The following is a 19998-nucleotide window of genomic DNA, read 5'->3' as shown; positions in this document are numbered from 1 at the left end:
TAAAAGGTTTACACAAACTCTATAAAGAAACTATGAAGAAAATGAGTGACATTTTTACTTGCAGAACCCAGCAGTTTGGCTTAGTGAAAGTGACATACTAATGATAATATAAAAAATAATACAACTGAGCAATTTTGTTCCATACAAGAATTTTATTAGAAAACGAGATGTAACAGAGCAATGAAACAGCACACTGTCAGCAGATTTCAGCAACCTGTGCCACAAACTCAACTCTGTGGTAGCTCTGTTGAAATTTAAAACATTCTCTGAGCTCTATGTACAACGCCATTTGTGAAAATCCTGAAAACAAATTAGGGGAGAAAGGGGATTTTAAAATGTCATTTTCAGTTCAGACATCTGTAATGGACAACTGACAGAAAATATTTTTTATGTCTACACAAGTAGCAATTTACAGTGCAGGAAAAAAAAAAAAAGTCCAGGCTTTTCCAATTACTTTAACACAAGTGGTGCACAGGAGGATTAAAGAGAAAGACATGAAGTAATAAGAGAGGTTCTGGTAAAGAGGAGGAGAGGGAGATGGAGACAGACTTGGATCAGGGAGAATCTGCTTGAACACTGTTTGTTCTTTCTCCTGGTTCAGGACTGGGATGCTCTCGTCCATTGCTGGATTCTCGATGGTGCGAGCGCTCTTTGCTGCGACTGCGCTTGTGTGAGCGTTCCTTACTATGGCTGTGCTCCTTTTTCCTGTTCCTCTCCTCACCTGCTTCCTGCCTGCTCCTGCTGCTCGAGCGAGAGCGTTTCTTGCTAGATCGTTCAGTTTTGTTTTTCCTGTCTCTACTTTTGCTCCTTGAGCGTTTGCTCCTTTTTTCTTCCCTGTGCTTTCTATCCTCCTTATCTTCTTTGTGCCTCCTCTCTTCCCCATCTCCTTTACTCCTCTTGTCTTTTGACCTCTCTCGATCTTTATGGTGCTCTCTGTCTTTCCTGCGGCTACGCTCTCTCTCACTCTCTGCCTCTCTCTCTTTATCTCTTTCTTTTCTCTCGTTCCGCTTCTCTCTACTGGTGCTGTGACTCCGGCCTGGTTCCCTGCTGCGACTGCGTCGACGTTCTGTGGTTCGGTCTGGTGTTCTGGAGCGTCGTCTATCTCTGTCTCTCTCCCTGTCCCTTTCCCTGTCTCTGTCTCGGTCCTTTCCATCCCGCTCTTTTCGCTGCCTGTCTCGTTCTCTCTCCAGCTCACCATCAAAGCTGGCACCATGCTTTTCTCTGTGATGGCTGCGACTCCGGGAACGATTTTGGGATTTCCTGGGACTCTGACTTTTCCTAGGTGTCCTAAAGACACACATAAAAAACAATTATTTAACATAGCAAATACATACCAGTGAACAAAATATAAGAGAGTGTGGTGATTCTGAAACAACAATTCTATTCCCTGCATTCAGATCACAACATTACAAGGTACTATATATTAAAGACTGAATCTCATACAGACAAGCATAACTCAGAAATGAGCATCATGTGTAGGGGAACAAAGTTTTGGGGTAACTGCTACAGTTCCAAACAGAAAGTAATCATATTTTTGATAATGTTTAAAGTAATGTAAACTCACATGAGATTGCAGACTTTAGTCATATCTGTCTTGGTGGAAAATATGTCTACATTCTACATGCTGCTGGGAGCACGTTCATGAGCCGTCCAAATACAAACCAAGGAGAAACTTTTATCAAATACCAAGCATTAACAGTCGCCACACCAAAAAACAGAACTCTAACAATATGGTTACAATACACTGCAGCTGTCTGACATGGACCAGCATTAACCAACAACACAAGAAATTAGCTAGGCTTAAATCCAACAATGCCCATTATATACAAACAATTACAAAGAAATGGCAAGTACCACTTTGAATTAAACCTGAAGTAGAAAAACTGAAATGTTCTTTTTTGGTAAAACAATCCAGTAATCTTTATTTTATTTACAGAGTAGTTATGGCTCATCTCGAACAGCAAGTAATTTCAAAATTATTGGTGATTCTTTAAAATGAACTTACTACAGTTCAAACACCACCACAAACACTGATCACTGCTGATCTGATTAGCCAAATAATCTCATCCCACCCACACACAACAAATGTACCTGGAATGGCGCCTATCTCCATGCCTTCCTGAATCAGCTGCCTCCTCTTCATCCTGCTCATCTTTTTGCTGGGGTTTACGTGGTCGGCTCTTCATGTGCTGGTCGATTGCTTTCTGCACAGGAACAGGTATTCTTGGAAACAACGTTGAGAACCATTCCAGCTTGGTCAGGAAGGAGCGGAGCATCTCTCCAATTGTCATTACGCACCCTCCTCCAGCCTTCACGTCCAACTCCTGATCACGGAGACAAAGGAGCAAAACCATTAACACTACAATCACAAACACACTCGGTCACAGTAAAAGATATCGCACGACCTCCGGTATACATGTTAACGCTAATAATTAGACTGTACACTGTCCTGAATAAAATGCTTCATTTGTGATGTCCAAACACTGAACCTTCACCTCTGCTCACCTGACTTAATATTCCGTACTGACATGTGCACCTAGTCATTTTGTTGTTTGTCTCACTGACCGTCATCTTAGACTTTATAATAACAAATAATCAGCATGGATACAAAAGCAATATCATTGTACAAATACCTTTATCACTAGCAAAAAAAGGTTCTATTTCATAATGGACCTTTAGTGCACCTTCAATATAAGTGGGATCGTTAAAAAAAACAAAACAAAAAAAACAGACAAGTTACATTTCCAGTCTTTCTGCTATACTTTTTATAGAAAATACAGTTTATTATATTAATTTTCAACAGATCTGCATGACTGAGAATCAATAATTTGCTTCCACAATGTCTCTTACTATGCATTCATCAACATAGGTGTGATGCAGAGGAGGTCGGCAGGTCAGCTGACATATATGCTGTACCGTTGCGTGTGAAGGGGTGGAGTGGGTGGGTGAGCTTGTCTAACTGCACTCACGAACCCCAGTCAAGAGTGTGGAGCACACCCTATATCCAATCCACCCGCATCACAGGGGCAATCTGGGAGAGAGAACAGGGCAGTCAGCCAGAGACACACATAACAACCACCACTACCACCAGGCAGCAATGTCTGCTCGATGCAAGTTAGATCTACTTTTACTGGGCTATTTTTAAATTGGATAATATATCACCAACTATAAATTGAGAGTTAGCATGCAGGAGCACAAGAGATGAGACAGCAACCAGTAATGGATGTCTGATATTTACGATCAAATATAAATGTCTCTATGAAACACGGAGGCATACTGCCATATACACGCGTATCTGGGCTAAATGAATATTGCATGCAATTTACATTTAACCACAGAGAAATCACCATGAAACTTCATATCTAGCTCAAAGGACCATTTGCTAAGAGATTGTGCTGATCTCAAAACAGACATGGCACACCCAGTGAGAGTAAGAAACCGGTCATCTGATGTCTTGGCTAAACTTGCCACCATAAATACAAATAAGAGGAACATTAAGTTAAATGAGGTCAAAGGTTGAAGGACAGCTATGTGCATCACAATCAGCATTTGGCCTAAAGCTTTCTGGTTAAAATGTGGTACATCAGAAATAAGAGAGATGAAGTCATTACCCGTGGTGACATACCTCCTCGTCGTCAAGGAACTCATCATACCAGTCAACCAAGTCAGGAGGAGGCTGAGTATACCTACAATACACAGATTTGACATTATAAATGTGTATTCATCGAGACCAGAAAATAAGCGCCATCCCAACAAAATGTGGCTTGACCCAAGTACTTATGAAAATACCATCTTATATACAGCAGTTTGGGTACATCTGCTCTACATATTCATATTCCTTTGCTAAAATCAATGCTAGAATTTGATTATTCAAAGTAGTTCACCCACATGAAAAAAACAAAACATGAAATTACTTCTGAAACATTTACCAAAAAAACCCCAGCTCAGTTCATGTTGTGTTCTACATCATACCTGATGTACATGAAGCCCAGTGACCTGATATAGGGTGAATCTGAGTGAGTGATGAGACCCATCACTTGTTTGCGTGTCAGTTTCAGTGTAAATAGCTTATACAGCAAGCAAAATGCAGTGGACACAATCCCACCTGTCCCGACTCCTCGAACCTGCAAGACAAAAATCACGAAACTTGAAGCTAAACTTATGTTCTGCTTAAGTGAATCTCTCCCTTGCATTAATCACAGTGACAAAGATTACGGGAGGATGAAGTCGAGTAGGTCTCAAGGCACGTACTTCTACTTACCCCCCCGCACATTCCTGTCTGCCCCGCGGTCTTCCTGCTGCCTTTTTCCCATGGCTCCATATGGTTGACCTAAAAAGGAAACAGGTCACAGTCATACACCAAGCAACTGACTAGAGGAGAAATACAACTATAAATCCCAAGTTCACCTTTATTCAAACCCCAATTCCTAAACTAATAGTCTAATATTCTAGAACTTACAGTAAATACTTAAAATAATAGCAGAAAAACAATTAAAATGGAAAAAGATTTGACAGTCTTTCTAATTCAGTCTATTTTGCCTACAGTGCTGGCTAATACAAAATTGCTGTAGTTTTGGTAGTCACAAAAAAAAAACCGTTCACACCAAAGATTCTAACTATGAATTTTAATTATAGTTTTAATTCTATGAGAATAGGAAGCCTACATCACAGCTGTAACGGCACAGAGGAACGCTATCGTTAGAATCACTTTCAGAACGATTAACCATAAAACGAGCAATTCAAGCGACAGACTACATACCTGTATCATGCGTTTATAATAAAAAATTACCGTCCGTTGTTGTAAACTCTAATAAAGTTACTGTTAAAGGTATTTTGGTGTGAACAGGGCAGTTGTTATGTTGGTGTTCTGTCATTTTCTCGCTTTTACGATCTTGGGGACTAACGTATTCACTTTCGTTCAACGTTTTTCCTTACAATTAAAGTAAATGGTGACTGAAGCCTTCATTCTGTCTATACAGTAAACTACACCTTATGTATCCTACTAAATTAGGTCAATAATTCTGGTTTGGAATAATTTCGGTGTGTTAATGACAAGGGTTTAATTTTTAAATTAAATTGTTTATTTTGAGCTAAGTTAGTTAGCACAATTAGCCTCCATGGCCTAACACGATCTAACGTTACTGCAGGTCACGTAACGTTAATACGAACAACTATTTAAGGCTAATAGAAGCAATAACAAACAATGAGCAATACTCAATGCCAATGTAATACAAAAAAGAAAACCGCGGGCTTCTCGCTCGTCGGCCCTGGTTCATTTCACCACCTTGAAGTATATCTCGTCCACCACCTCGTGGTACGTTTTTAGCTCGTACAGCTGGACCTTGAAGTAGGGCGAAGACAGGACGTTTGTTAGGATCATCGGGTTGAGGTTCATAGTCTTCTCATTGCCCCATAACGGCAAAACGTTGCCGTGTTTCCCGCCGGCCGGTTTGCTCACGGCCTGCTGCTGTTGTTGCTGCTGACTAACCGCCATGGCAGTTCTTTCACAACGCCATTAAATTACAAAACTAAAGAAAAAGACAGTTGACCTTAACAAATATTACGGCAACGCCTTCGACGATGTGCGCGTGTGGCGAACCGTCGTCTCTTAATTCATTCAAATTGGATTTTGGATTGTTTTGACCAGTTCTCTGTGAAGTTACAAGACGCACGCTAAGCGTTCAGCTAAGCTGGTTGTGAGAACAAGATGGCGCACGGAAGAGGGGCGGCGGAAAGGGATGCAAGGCGGGGGTTGCCAAGTTGTCATACTAAAATGTTTACTTTCGCCAGAAAGATGAAAATTAGGGAACTCCTATAAAAAAAACTGCATTTACAAATCGTCTTTAATCATTGTATTTAAAAGCATTAATAAAAATATCTATGAATTTCAATGTGAAAAAACAAGAACAACGGGGTTCGTCTAACCCTTTCAGGGTGGCGAAAAGTTCAACGCTAACTGAATTGTCTAGGAAGATGCTATACAGAGTACTTGGCATCACGGTCCTCCAGCATGGTTTGATATGTCTTGTACTCGACTGCAGAGTCCTGTCTTGCTGAGTCCATATAAATATTGTTGAAAGCACTCACATTTTTCCATGTGTTCTTGGTGTTGTGTTGCAGTAATGCTCTAAATTTATTTTAAGGCTAAGGCTGCATGTTTGTAATACGTTTATTACGATTACAGGACATGTATTCTAACTTATATATAAAAAATCATACAAATGTAAATTGTGCATCACCAGCTCAATTATAACAACATTTATTTCAGATGTGCAGACAACTACCCAGTATGGTAACAAATCAAAACTACAGAATGAAATATTTTAATTATATAACAGTTTCTTTTTTACATTTTTACACAAAGTATCTAATGTATTCTTAAAATGTAACATTACAGTGAAGTTTATATATTGCATTTTGTCTTAAAGTATTCAGGTATATACTTCATGACCTTAATGTATTGAAACATCAGATATATCCTAAATCTTTATTTCTTTTACTCCTTTAGTTTTTCTGTAGTCTGACAGTTGTCACTATTAGAAAGCCTGAACACATAAATTGTTTTTCCGTTATATACATTCTTAAAATATTACAGTTTTGTAATATACAATATGAAATCTGAAAAACAGTCTTTGTAATTAGCCTTTAAAATAGGCACGTTTATTCAAACACATTTTTGAAGTAATAAATTGTATAAAATGTCCCTCATTTACAAACTTTTAAAAAACAAACAAACACATGGATCCTGAATGGCTCAGGTCTTCTCCATTTTTCCTCAAATGAAAAGGAATGTAATGTAAATAGAATTTGGATTATGCCATTTTAACAAACTGCTATTTGCAGTCTCCATCCCTGGGCAACTTGTGGTTGAGTCTGGTTAATGCTGACAAAAAGGTTCACAAACTGGGATCTTAGAAAACTCACTAGTTTGACAAACCATCTGTCACCTGTTTACTGTATTTTTAAACTGTTTTTTTTTTTTTTTTTTAAATCAACACATTTGTAACACATTTGTTACACTACCTTTATGGCCTCGCAAAATGACAAATATGATTATCCACTTGAAATCAGTGGTATACATTAAATTAGTATGATTGGTACTTGATCCCCCCCCCCCTCAAATTAGCAGCATCCAACCAAGTAAACATCAGACAATACAAAGTGTATCAGTCCATCTCAGTGGATTTAAACAAGCTGATTTCTATATGAAAAATAGTCCTTACTCTGCAACACGCCTTTTCAGTTCCACCAGTGGTTCCAGGAATTTTTTTAAATGTCTGTGAGAACTATAACCATCTGTTTTTGGTAAAACAATACCAATCCTAGTATTTCCTATTACTTTGAGCTAAAGCAAAGCTTCTGTCTTTCTTCATGCTTGTGACAACTGCGGTCCTCTGGTTTGACACAGGATATTACATCACCTTCCCCCACGGACATTCAGTCTAGCGTTTTATAACCACCTGTTCAAAAGCTCCTGCACCAACCCTGAATGATGGAAAGAGAGAGACAGAGGGCATTACATTTCATTACAGAATTACATTACCACAGTCTGCAATTTTATGATATTGCTCGTGTAACAAAATACATCCCTATAATCTGCTTCGCATAATGCTAAGCACAATGGCCATGTATCACACAAGGACGGCATAAGTGGAGAATGCAAGTTGCAGTGGTGACCTTGCGGCAGGAAATTTACATAATGTATCTCACCTGGTGTGCTGAGAGCCCAGTGCAGTGCTGCCTCCTGGCCCAACAAACAGTCGCAGACCCTCCTCTGCAACAACAGCAAAAAATATTGTATATATATTATATATATATAATACTTCCAGAAGGAAACACGATGCATTAAGCACCTGGAGGTGAAAACTTTTTGAATTTGAAGATTTTGCAAGTATCTTCTGTAGCTTCTGAATTGCAGTACTAAATTTAAAAAATATGATATTTATGCAAAATAAGAAAAATATACACATCTTCATTCTGTTCAAAAGTTTACACCCCTGGCTCCTAATGCATCGTTTTTCCTTCTGGAGCATCAGTGAGCATTTGAACCTTTTGTAATAGTTGCGTACGAGTCCCTCACTTGTCCTTAGTGTGAAAAGATGGATCTCAGAATCATTCAGTCATTAATGGAAAGGGTTCAAATACCAAAATAATTTGTGGGACCTGAAGGATGTTTAGGACTCTTTAGTACAAACAAGGGACTCATGAACAACTATCAGAAAAAAAAAACAGCTGTTGATCATCGAGGTAACAGCACAGTATTAGGAATCAAGCATATGCAAACTTTGGAACGGGGTCATTTTTATAAATTCAACTATTACGTGGACTATATGTAAACGTCTTTTATGTGAAATATCTTAGCTCAGTACTGAATAAAAAATAACAAATTTTGTATGATCCCTCTTATTTTGGTAAAATAATTAACATTTTGCAAATACTTCAAAGTGTAAAATTTTGACAACAACTGTACACACAGACTCACACAGACACACACTACCCTTCAAAAGTTTGGGCTTAGCATCACTCAAACTTCACTCAAAGATAGAAAACTGTTATTTTAAATTGTAATATTATTTCACACTATTACTTTTTTAACTTTTTTTTTGATCAAATAAATGCAGCTTTGATCCACATAAAATAATTATCTTAAAAAAAAGTCCCTGTGTGTATATACAGCTTTGGTTCCAAAAGAAAAGATGTTGTGTTAACTGCAAGTTTAAGGTTGCTCTCTCTGAAGTCTATATATGAGTCAGAAAAAGAGAGAAGAGGGGAAATTCAACCATCTGTTTGTTTGAGAAGGTAGTAGTAACCATAGTAAACATTCATCTTACAAAGCCACAATGTGGTGCATATTAAAGTGCAACTGAACATCTGCGGTACAACAAATCTCTGAATTTCTTTATCCAGAGTTTGTGTCCAGTGAATGCATTGGGTACTACAATGGGACAGTGGAAGGTCTGTGCTAGCTGGTCATGCACGAAATGTTTCTGTGTGTCCGTCTGTTGGCCATTGACCACAGCCTGGTGTTATGGGGATGGAAATTATGTTTAAATTTAAACATATTTTCAGGGAGGATGCTATTAAAATATACTTGTAGAAGCACATGGCATAATAGGAGTGTGTGTGTGTGTGTGTGTGTGTGTACACCCCTCCTTGCCATGTCACAATGCAGTCATAGTAGATTTTTTAAAAACAAATTACAGCATTTTATTTTTTTCCCCTAAATTCCACTTAAATTTTAAGACAATTTGTTTGTACCACAAGCAATTATAATTTTGTTTTCCATTTGTAATCCTCTCTTTAACCCTTGGAAATAAACAGGCTGTTTTGCTACTGTATTAGGGCTGGGCGATATACAAAAAAAAAAAGATATCTCGATATTGTCAAATTTTTTACGATATTCGATATATATCTCGATATGTTTGCATTTGCATTTAAATAATAAAAAATAAAACATGATTTTCTTTTGCCCATTAAAAAAAAAAAAAAAAAACATTTAGATTAAACAGCTAATTTAAGCGGTTAAAAAATCTAGACCAAAAGATCACTTACTGCTTTTTATTAAATGAATACATGTAGGCCTATATGTAACTGAAGCAGTGCAAATTAAGTAACAGTTACAGAAAGTGCATTCTGTCAACTTTTTAGTGCATGCAATTCACAATTTAAACTATGCAACTGGGATAAGTAATTTATTTTAATTTTTTTAACAAGTTTTTAAGCTAAGAACACAAGTCTGTCAACTGTCTGTGGTTTTAAGAGAAGCTCTGTGGAATGAAACTATGTTCCTACTGACACTAAAAACCCTCTTAGATGGGGAGCTAGTTGCTGAAGCACATAGCTATTTCTTATATATAAATATATATAAATGAATACCAAAGACTTTTGCATTTTCTCTGTCTATATTATGGAAACTGGTAAACATATCAGTGAAATTCCCCAATAGTAATTCCAAATGGCCATAGCCTATGTTTCTCTATTCAAACATCAGCGGTCGAGTAAGTGCATTTATTTTGCGATCACCAACGCAAACAATACAGTTGAGATCTCGCGACAGAACACAGACCGGCTGAACGACGCTTTCATTAGATCGCTCAATTCCAGCTTGTTAGTGTTTTCAGATTATCGTCGGCGGCTCTTCCGCAATGAGGAGTGAGCACGTGCGCATGGTTGCCAGATTGCTTAAAATAAGCAAACACTGGGCAGAAAATGTATCCTTGTAACAGTGGAGCTCTGATTCGGAGATTTAAACTCTTGTTATCTGGCAACCGCTATCATTACAGCTCTCGTAGTAGAGGGGCGTAGAGCAGTCAGCAGTTACATGTTCCTTTTTTGGACATTCGGCGCGTTCTTTTGGGAAAGTATGCTTGAATTTGAAATATTCGATATTCCCGATATATTCAAATTGTACATCGTCGTCAAAATTATTCCGATATTATCGCTAATATTCGATATATCGCCCAGCCCTATACTGTATACAGTAAAAGAAAAATATTCAAAACATTTATGTTAAATATATATATATATATATATATATATATATATATATATATATATATATATATATATATATATACTTTCTATTAATCAAAGAATCCTAAAAACATGTATCACAGTTTCCACAAAAATATCAAGCAGCCCAAGTTTTCATCATTGAAAATATAAGAAATGTTTCTTGAGCAGGAAGTCAGCATATTAGAATGATTTCTGAAGGATCATGTGACACTGATGAGCAGAGTAATGATGCTAAAAATCCAGCTTTGCATCACAGGAATAAATTACATTTTAAAATATATATATACATTTTATTTTTTAAAATTGGAATAATATTTCCCTGTTTTTACTGTATCTTTGATCCAATAAATGCCATCGTACAGTCATGTTAAGTATAAGGGACTTCTTTCAAAAATATAAAAAATCTTTACAAACCCAAACCTCTGAACAATAGTGTATGTCTTATTATGCAGCAAACTGCTTCCGCCTGCTTCCGTGTACAACTGTTGGTGCAAGCTACTTTAAAGTTATTATTACGTTTTGAATATGGATATTTTTCTTACGCATCGATTCACTAAAGGAGGACTTTGTTCAACCCCAGGGGGCCATGTGAGAAACTTTTTCTATTTTTTTTATGGATGGGCACTTTTTATTTAACTTCTTTTGGACTGATGCATGCTTTCTAATAGTACCTTCATAACTAGAGTCCAGTATGCTGTGGCTGAAGTCTTGACCCTGTAGTATTGTCTCAATGATATCATCAGCATCCACTCTGGTAGCATCCACTCGCTTTAGCTGAGACTCAACCGAGTCCTGTTTTACAGGGTGCCTAAAATACAAACACATATTTTGTCAATAACTTCACTCAAAAAAATTTGTAAAAACACATTTTGCAAGAAGAGCTAATGCACACATCACATGTTTACCTGTTGGCTGTGATCCCACTGTGGGAATGTGTGGCTAAGTGGTGGGGTAAAGGTGTGCAAGCCTGTGTGCGAGACTCTCTGTCCTCACTGGGCTCTGGTAGGCTGCCAATCCCAGTGGAGGCACTGCCCACAGACAAGTTCCTCCGATGAGAGAGCTCCGTCAGGCTGGAGGAGCGTGAGTGACCTGTGCTGTAGCCTACAAGAATGTCCAGACTGATCAATATTATGATATTATATCATGCAAAAAGCCATGGTCTAAAAGGATAAAAGAAATGCAAAACATTTGATGTGAATGGACAGACCAGAAAGCTTGGACTGCTGGCTGGCGTAGCTGGCGGTTCTTGAGTGACCACACTTTCCCAGTTCATCTGGAACAGAACCATGACTGAAGCCAATTTTTCCTGGGTTTTCTAGAAGATAAAAAAAAAAAATTCAGTGGAATTGTTGAAATGTGAACTAGACTTTATCAGTTCTTTAAGAATGTTACATACACTACCATAGTCAAAAGTTTGGAATAATTATTACAGTTTTAAAAATAAATACATTACAAAAATATATAAATCAATTACATTTTAAAATATTCAAATAGAAGACAATTATTTTTAAATAGAATAATATTTCACAATATTACGTTTTTCACTTTATTTTTTGATCAAATTAATTCAGCCTTAGTTAGCAAAAGAAACTTCTTTCAAAAACATAAAAAAACATATTCCAAACTTGACAGGTATATAAAGGCAGTGATTCTGTGTGAGGATCGTGGAGGTACCTGTATAGATTGCATTCTGCGTCTCTCCTCTTCTGTCCTCATGTAGACATGTCTCTGTTTCTCCTGGAAAACCAATGGTCATTGCAGTGGATGGAGGCCTGGAAGAGTCAAAAATATCTCCATTAAAAACATTATAAACAAACTAAAAAATAACAAATCATCAAAATAAGACATTGTTGCATACACAAAATCACATTGTTTTCAATATAATATTCTTAACTGAAACATTTTTACAAAATATATTTACACAAATTTATTTAAATATTTAAACTAACTCAGGCTCCCAATTCTTTACTTGAGAGCCTTAAAGGGTTAGTTCACCCAAAAATTAAAATTATGTCATTAATGACTCACCCTCATGTCGTTCCAAACATGTAAGACCGCTCATTTTCGAAAACAAAGTTTAAGATATTTTAGATTTAGTCCAAGAGCTTTCTGTCCCTCCATTAAAAATGTGTGTACGGTATACTGTCCATGTCCAGAAATGTAAGTCCATGTGACATCAGAGGGTCAGTTAGAATTTGTTGAAGCATTGAAAATACATTTTGGTCCGAAAATATGAAATATTACGACTTTATTCAGCATTGTCTTCTCTTCCGGGTCTGTTGTGAGCGCGTCCAGTGGCACTGCTGACATATGACGCTGCTGACGTGTTTTCTTTGTTAGTGGGTGCAGCAGAAAACACGTCAGCAGTGTCATATGTCAGCAGTGCCACTGGACGCGCTCACAACAGACCCGGAAGAGAAGACAATGCTGAATAAAGTCGTAATTTTTGATATTTTTGGACCAAAATGTATTTTCGATGCTTCAACAAATTCTAACTGAACCTCTGATGTCACATGGACTACTTTGATGATGTTTTTCTTACCTTTCTGGACATGGACAGTATACCGTACACACAGCTTCAATGGAGGGACAGAAAGCTCGCTGACTAAATCTAAAATATCTTAATCTGTGTTCTGAAGATGAACGGAGGTCTCACGGGTTTAGAACGACATGAGGTTGAGTCATTAATAACATAATTTTCATTTTTGGGTGAACTAACCCTTTAATATTTAGAAAGAAAAAGTCATACAGGTCTGAAAAATAAGGTTGAATGAATGATGACAGAATTGTATTTTTTGAGAGAATTATTCTTTTAATAAGCTGAACCCAGCCAGGTCAAGTAAACTATATAAAAATATTTATAGAGAAAGAAAAATCTATAAAAGACAGATTTCAGAGGGATATTAATCCATAAAGTTCTAATCTGGCATTTCACTGTTTTTAGTGCCTCTAAAACTGACAGTGACATAAAACTGTGACGCACTAGCCAGAGCTAAAAGCACTTGAGGCGCAGTATGAGCACTCCCACACACACACACAAACACCCGATAACACTTCTGTAGGCCTCAAACACAATTCTGGGACACATCACCAAAACCTTTTTTTATGAATGTGTATAACTATTTTTGACAACCATCCACAGTTGAAGGGATGATACAACTCTCACTAGAGCTTGATTCACACGTTTGTGACGACAGAAGTGGGTGTAAATACACACACCCGCCCACCAACCCACCTCTTCTTGGGGGTTTATTTTTCACTTATTTCACACTGTATGTGTTGCTTTAATTGGAGATTGTTGCCAACTCACTTACGTAACAGGCAGCACACCTCAGTGTTTCTGGGTAATGTGATATGACGAATATTACCCCTCTAAATGTCAGGATAAATGTCAAATATTTCAACATACATGCAAACACATCCACATAATTACTCTAATCTGAAACCGCGTCAACTGTAAACAGCTTCAAGCACTAAAAATAAATCCCTGTAAATAAATGTTTTAAAGTTAATTCTTGATCATAGATGCTGTAAATGTTATTTTCTATTACCTACAACATTATAATATTACCAGTGTTGAATAATGTAACATTTTTCATTACTATGCTGCTACTAATACTCATCATTCAGAAACCATTCTACCATGCTGATTTGCTGCTCAAAAAAACATTTATTATTAGTGTTAAAAGTGTTTCAGTGTTAAAAACAATTCTGCAAAATTTTAATACACCTTATTGAGGATTTTTACCTGTCACTGTTGATCAATTGAATTCAAGTATTTTTTTATCTCTTTTAAACATAAACCTTACTGCTTACTTTAGAATGGTTGTGTAAACCTGCCACATTAATCAAAGTTTCAAGCTGCAGACACTTCTGTGTCTGACTGTCACCTCTGTTTTACTAAACATCACCAGGAAGTGGTTGAACCAGACTTCCTGTGTTCATGCGGTTCTAGACATTGGTTTCAGAAAAACACTGGCACAAGCACTCTGACACAGCCACACGGACACGCAAACAAATATAAAGGCATCACGGCAGTTGTGTCTGCTGTTGTCGCACAAAGTTTCAAGGTCATTCTGACCTGCTGGGTTACTCTATGTGACGTGAGCAACAATCCTGTTAAAAAAAGGACCAGTGTTGACCAGTATGAATTTAAGGCTGGTTTGGTGCTGCTCGACCAGCATGGTCTTTCTGTATCCCTTGTTAAACTTAAATAAACCAGGTTGTGTCATGCTGGAGACCAAAACATCAAAAACATATACTGGTATTTTCAGAAGGATGCAGATTTTGAATATGAAATTTAAACACTTCAAAATTAATTAAGGGACAACTTACGTTTTAAAGCAGGGATCACCCGACATTAGCTGCATACTGATTATTAACTAGAGAAAGAGAGAGATGTGGTTACATACATATACAGTATGAGATAAAGCAGATTGTATATCTTATTAATACCTTTGAAAACATTAAATACATCAGATACCGGAAAATTGTGTGATAAATTGTATTTTTAAATGGTGCCACTTCTCAGAAAACCCAATATTAAAAAAATCTATTTTTTTTGCTTATAATATTCTGTTTAATTTGTAATTATTGTTACAAAAATTATAAAATTACAACTTAAAATATAATTGAAAATAAAAATACAACATAACCTGCATTTAATTAATTGTAATAATTATTATATTAAGAATAATAATTAATAATAATAATCATGTCATTAATAATGTTTTTTTCATTATCATAATAATACTAACAACTCACAGGGGACATATGATATTTTAAAAAAAGAACATTATTTTGTGTATTTTGTTAATGAAATGTGTTTATGCGGTTTAAGGTAAAAAAAAATGCATTATTTTCCACATACTGTACATTATTGTTGCTCCTCTACGCCCTGCCTTTCTGAAACGCATAGATTTTCACAAAGCTCGTCTTAAAGAAAAGCGAGGTGTATGCTGATTGGCCAGCTATCCAGTGCTTTGATTGGTCGAATACCTCAAGCATGTGACAGAAAGGTTACGCCCCTTACCATACTTTGATGCTGTGTCCCGGTGCGATGAGACAAAACCAATTACAAACAAACCATTTATTGCATCCAGTGGGGACATAATTACTGATTATAATGATTTATACTGTCTTTTTACACGTTGCGTTGCATCGCGCCGCATAAACATAAAACAATGTCTGCATTTGTGATCGGACAAACAACAAACAAGTTGTAGGTTACTCTACCAGGAAACAGTCCTCGTCCTGCGTAAAATGCATTGCACACATCTGAATATTTAGGTTGAACTGTTCTGAAACAGCGTTGTAGATACAACTTAACCACTCATTTCTAGTTGTGTCCTCTTTTGGAAAACCAAACCAAATAGTTTCGCTTTCACAAGGAAACACGCAGCGTCTCCACGTCATGGCGACGGCAGCAGCAACAATGCTACAGCGAGAATCAACGTTATGCCTTCTTTCTTTGTGTAAACTTTTGGGTGGTGTTATGCATATCTTCCCACTCAGTGACGTAGACCTGCAGGGGCATGTTTAAACAACGCGTTTTAGGGGGGAGTGGACGAGTCTTAACTTTTTATAGAGAATATCTCTTTGGGTTTGAGACTTTAGTCTTCGTAACTTTAGGGAACCTATCTATTCACAAACAGCTTGTAACAGTCCAAAGAGAAAGGAAAACTTGAATCGCGTCGTACGACCCCTTTAAAAATAATAATAATAATCACTTCACTTGTGAGAACCATTGTTGGGTGTTATTTTCTTAATGGCCCAATTATCAGCAAACCCAATATTAAAGAATCAAATAGAAGCGTGTGAATATTGCAGAAACATCCCTTATGTGCTGTAAAATAACTGTAATGCGTCACATGGCTTGTTTCTATAATAAATGTATAAATATGACAACACATATGTGTCCAACTGTGACTGCAGTGATGGTCTGGTCAAGTGTGAGGCTCTCTACAGATATAAATGTGCAGGCCTGTGGAATTTTGTGAGCTCTCTGAAGTGGAAGTGGAAGGATACAGGGCTGTGGAATTCTGGGGGTGCTGTGAACAGCTCTAGGCGTAGGTGGGGGTTGTGGACTGGAAAACACAGCTCAACACAGGCCACAGCATGCCACACATAACCCACATGAAGAGGAACCTGAAGTTACACAACACCACTCACAGATCTGAGAGGACACGCCCCCTCACCCACCCCCTAGCAACAGTTTGTTTATGATATAAATAGAGAATAAAATACAGAGGGAATGTAGTCTCAAGACAAAGGGGACGACTGTGAATCTTCATTATAAAGTTGTTCTGCTGTGTGTGTGTGTGTGTGTACCTTCAGTATAGAGTTGTCCTGACGAGTGTTTTTGGTGTTGTACCCCTCCAATAAACAACGCCGTGTGGTGCTTCCTGAACCGGCAAACTCAGCCAAGTTTAAATCAGCAAAGCCAAGCTGTGACAAACACACAAACACACACATCATATCAGAGCCAGTGATTTGAAAGGAATAAAATAAAGCTTCATAATCTATGGATGAACTGAGCTTACCTTTGCAAACGTCTTCCCACCTTTGAGCTCCTTCATAAAAAAATTAATTAATAAATAAAGTTAAAACCTCACCCAATCCAACACCGTTTGCACAGAAACACACTCAAATGTTTCTGCTTAGAGCAGAATTTGAGAATAAGAATGCTACATCATACCTTTCTTACAGATACCCGAAAAACACATGGATCCAACACCCCTGTCCCTGCATTAGCACTCATCTTGCATAAAAAGGAGAATCTTTTCTTCCATTTAACACAATTCACCAGAACTGGCTCTCTGTAGAAGAAAGCACAAAAAGATAGTGTAGACAGACAATACAAACAGACAGCCAGATAAAATGACAGAATGATTGACAGTTAGTTAGACAGAAAGATAGAATAGCAGGCAGACTGATAGATAGATGATTTAGACAATTCTTTGTGAGATTCAGCTGTATATAATACATGCGCAACTAATAAAATAAAAAGTTTAAATAAAAAGACATGAATTTCACAAATATAAAAAGTATTGGTGAAAATAGTATTTACCGTCTTTGCCCCAATACATTTCTACAAGCTCTATTATTACTGTTGTGTCATTAGGGAAAGTGATTTAGACAAGGCATTTGTCAAGGGAGATTTGATTGAGAAGGCACATTACAGTGTCTACTCTACAATGAAAGGATTAGTAATAGTTTGTTACAGTGTCTGTTACGTGTTTGCTCCGGTTGCGAAAGACTGTGCATTCTGTAATGAATATTTCTGAATAATGCTTCCCACAGAAGTTTTATATTTCTGCTTTTGTCCGTGTCTGTGGTGTACCGCTCTCTCATTCAAAAGACTCTTCCCTCGTTCATCCTGAAAATCCAGTAACACTAATGCCAAGTAAACCCTCGTCTGTGACGTTCATGAGGAGGAACTTCTGGCATCTATTAATTCAGATATGGAATGTAACCGTTTTGTAAAATGCACTGTTGTCACAGCAAGTCCAGTCTTGACGGTTAGAGCAAGAAAGGTATTTGCTAACCAGACACAGCTCACTTTTGCCGACCTGTTGAGTTCACTGTAGAGCACAGCCTCTCTCATTCAACCCACTTGGCTAAATACACGTTCCTCCTCCTTACAATGAAACGATCTGAACTGTTTCGTAAAACGTCTCGAGGTTAATTAAATCAAAAGTTAAGATGACAACACGTGAACATTAAAAGCTTCTAATCATCTATAATTCATTCAAAACTAATCAGGCAAGCTACTGTTAATAAATCACTTATTTCAAGATTAAAAGGGCTTGATGTTCCTAATCACTCGTAATATGCAATATATTCAGCCAAAGAAACAAATGTATTATTTATCATTATTTCATATTGACATCTGAGCATTAATTTTAAAAGCTCTCTCTCTCTCTCTCTCTCTCTCTCTCTCACACACACACACACACACACACACACACACACACACACACACACACACACACACACACTACTTAAAATAATAAAATAAAACAATACAATATACAGGATGAATATTGTTTTACCTTGAGGACTCGTCTGAAAAGCCTCCGTCCGTCAGTCGAACCTTGCAGAACAGAACTCCATTCACGTATGGGACAGATGACAGCTCCTCCAGCTCCACATCTACTTTAAACTTAAACCTCTTCTTTTTCATCATGATGAATGCCATTGATCGAATAAGTGAAGGACGACAAATTTGCTGTTATACTCCACGAATGGGATTTCAGGAGAAGAACCCAAACGCTCTGACGCGCCTCAGCGTAGTTTGAGTCGCCGCGCGTGCGGGACGCTAGCGTTAACGCTGCTGTGTCAACTGAGTTGAACTGACACCTGACGACATTTTAAAATAAAAGTCCATCCAAAATATTTTCGGATATGATATTTCATGCTCACAATATATATCATTATTTATTTGTGTAAATGAATTATATGTATTTTATATAACAATGAATCTATAGCAATTTATTTATTTATTTACTATTTTTATGGTTTTTATGACCTGGGTTGAAAAAAAAAAACAATCAGTGAAAGCCGTATAACGGTACAGCAGAAAACTTATATAAAATGCATAGATATCGGTTGTCACTCTATATAACACAATAATATGTATTTTAGGCTTTATAGGATTTATTATAAATTGCTTTTTTTTTATAGGATTCCTGAATGCATGATTTCAGTTTTAAAACTACAAAGTATATTTTATATAGCATGGACTCATATTCTATCAAAATAATAAAAGCAAAACAATTTCCATAGAATATTATAATTATGTTAGAATAAATGCCTAAGAATAATTATATTTATTGCTGCACGTATAAATTGTAAGTATATATTTTTTTGTATACATTTGTATTTATCACTTTATATAATACTGTATATGTCAACCCAAAGAGGGCTTTTGTGAAAATCTTGAAGTAAAATCAATTTCTTCCAATACTAATACTAATACTAATACTATTACTAATACTAATACTAATACTAATACTAATACTAATACTAATACTAATACTAATACTAATACTAATACTAATACTAATACTAATACTAATACTAATAAAGGACTGGCAAGTTAGCATGGTCTTGGAGAGCCCCTACTGGTGGATGCTGTAACATCAGGTTCATAATCATCTTTTTTTCGCCTCCATAAACTCTGCTTTATCCTTATTTTTACCCAGTGTTTCTGTAGACAGGTATACGAATAGAATTTCAGGGCAGAGCTATAATTTATGACTTTTAATCTTTGCTGTCTAATGTGGGACGGGAACATGATGGAAAGATACATTTTAAAGAAATAATATAATATAGTTGATCACATGACGTAATAGCAGTAAGGAAATGTTAATGTTGATATTGTAGTTTATTGGAATAGACTGTAGACAGCCTATTTTATCTCACTGAATTGATTCTTAAAAACTCCACCATTACAACATAAATAATATACAACATATAAAC

The 19998-nt window shown here is 36.8% G+C and overlaps 2 protein-coding genes across 5 annotated transcripts; both read right to left on the bottom strand.

Moving 5' to 3' along the window:
- Positions 1 to 132: 132 nt before the first annotated feature.
- On the bottom strand, positions 133 to 5722 carry LOC132154574 (pre-mRNA-splicing factor 38B). 4 transcript variants are annotated; one of them, XM_059563183.1, is made up of 6 exons: positions 5285 to 5722; positions 4262 to 4330; positions 3973 to 4124; positions 3626 to 3686; positions 2092 to 2324; positions 133 to 1287 (listed from the first exon to the last, which is right to left on the bottom strand). In XM_059563183.1, the coding sequence occupies exons 1-6, from the start codon at positions 5492 to 5494 to the stop codon at positions 555 to 557; spliced, it is 1458 nt and encodes a 485-aa protein (XP_059419166.1). In that variant the 5' UTR covers positions 5495 to 5722; the 3' UTR covers positions 133 to 554. The 4 variants fall into 4 exon arrangements, with proteins under 4 accessions (XP_059419166.1, XP_059419167.1, XP_059419168.1 ...); XM_059563184.1 differs by lacking the exon at positions 5285 to 5722 and having other exon boundaries at positions 4252 to 4336; XM_059563185.1 differs by lacking the exons at positions 4262 to 4330; positions 5285 to 5722 and having other exon boundaries at positions 3612 to 3686; positions 3973 to 4037.
- A 1647-nt stretch (positions 5723 to 7369) lies between these two features.
- Positions 7370 to 18852, bottom strand: LOC132154573 (EEIG family member 2-like). Its single transcript, XM_059563182.1, has 11 exons — positions 18570 to 18852; positions 17213 to 17333; positions 17058 to 17087; positions 16846 to 16962; positions 14851 to 14897; positions 12190 to 12287; positions 11723 to 11830; positions 11421 to 11616; positions 11187 to 11323; positions 7711 to 7774; positions 7370 to 7485 (listed from the first exon to the last, which is right to left on the bottom strand). The coding sequence occupies exons 1-11, from the start codon at positions 18713 to 18715 to the stop codon at positions 7443 to 7445; spliced, it is 1107 nt and encodes a 368-aa protein (XP_059419165.1). The 5' UTR covers positions 18716 to 18852; the 3' UTR covers positions 7370 to 7442.
- Positions 18853 to 19998: the final 1146 nt, after the last annotated feature.

This window comes from Carassius carassius, chromosome 12 (genome assembly GCF_963082965.1).
Source record: "Carassius carassius chromosome 12, fCarCar2.1, whole genome shotgun sequence".
Taxonomy (NCBI): domain Eukaryota; kingdom Metazoa; phylum Chordata; class Actinopteri; order Cypriniformes; family Cyprinidae; genus Carassius; species Carassius carassius.
The sequence above is the reverse complement of the archived record's forward strand: the minus strand, read 5'-3'. Positions and strand labels throughout refer to the sequence as shown.

Excerpts from the sequence above, each read along its gene's own strand:
- LOC132154574 (XM_059563183.1), bottom strand. The coding sequence starts at position 5,494 with ATGGCGGTTAGTCAGCAGCAACAACAGCAGCAGGCCGTGAGCAAACCG. Across the intron at positions 4,331-5,284 it reads TGGACGAGATATACTTCAAG|GTCAACCATATGGAGCCATG; the intron begins GTGGTGAAATGA and ends TTTCCTTTTTAG. Across the intron at positions 4,125-4,261 it reads AGACAGGAATGTGCGGGGGG|GTTCGAGGAGTCGGGACAGG; the intron begins GTAAGTAGAAGT and ends TTTGTCTTGCAG.
- LOC132154573 (XM_059563182.1), bottom strand. The coding sequence starts at position 18,715 with ATGGCATTCATCATGATGAAAAAGAAGAGGTTTAAGTTTAAAGTAGAT. Across the intron at positions 17,334-18,569 it reads TTTTCAGACGAGTCCTCAAG|AGAGCCAGTTCTGGTGAATT; the intron begins GTAAAACAATAT and ends TTTCTTCTACAG. Across the intron at positions 14,898-16,845 it reads AGGACAACTCTATACTGAAG|TTAATAATCAGTATGCAGCT; the intron begins GTACACACACAC and ends CTCTTTCTCTAG.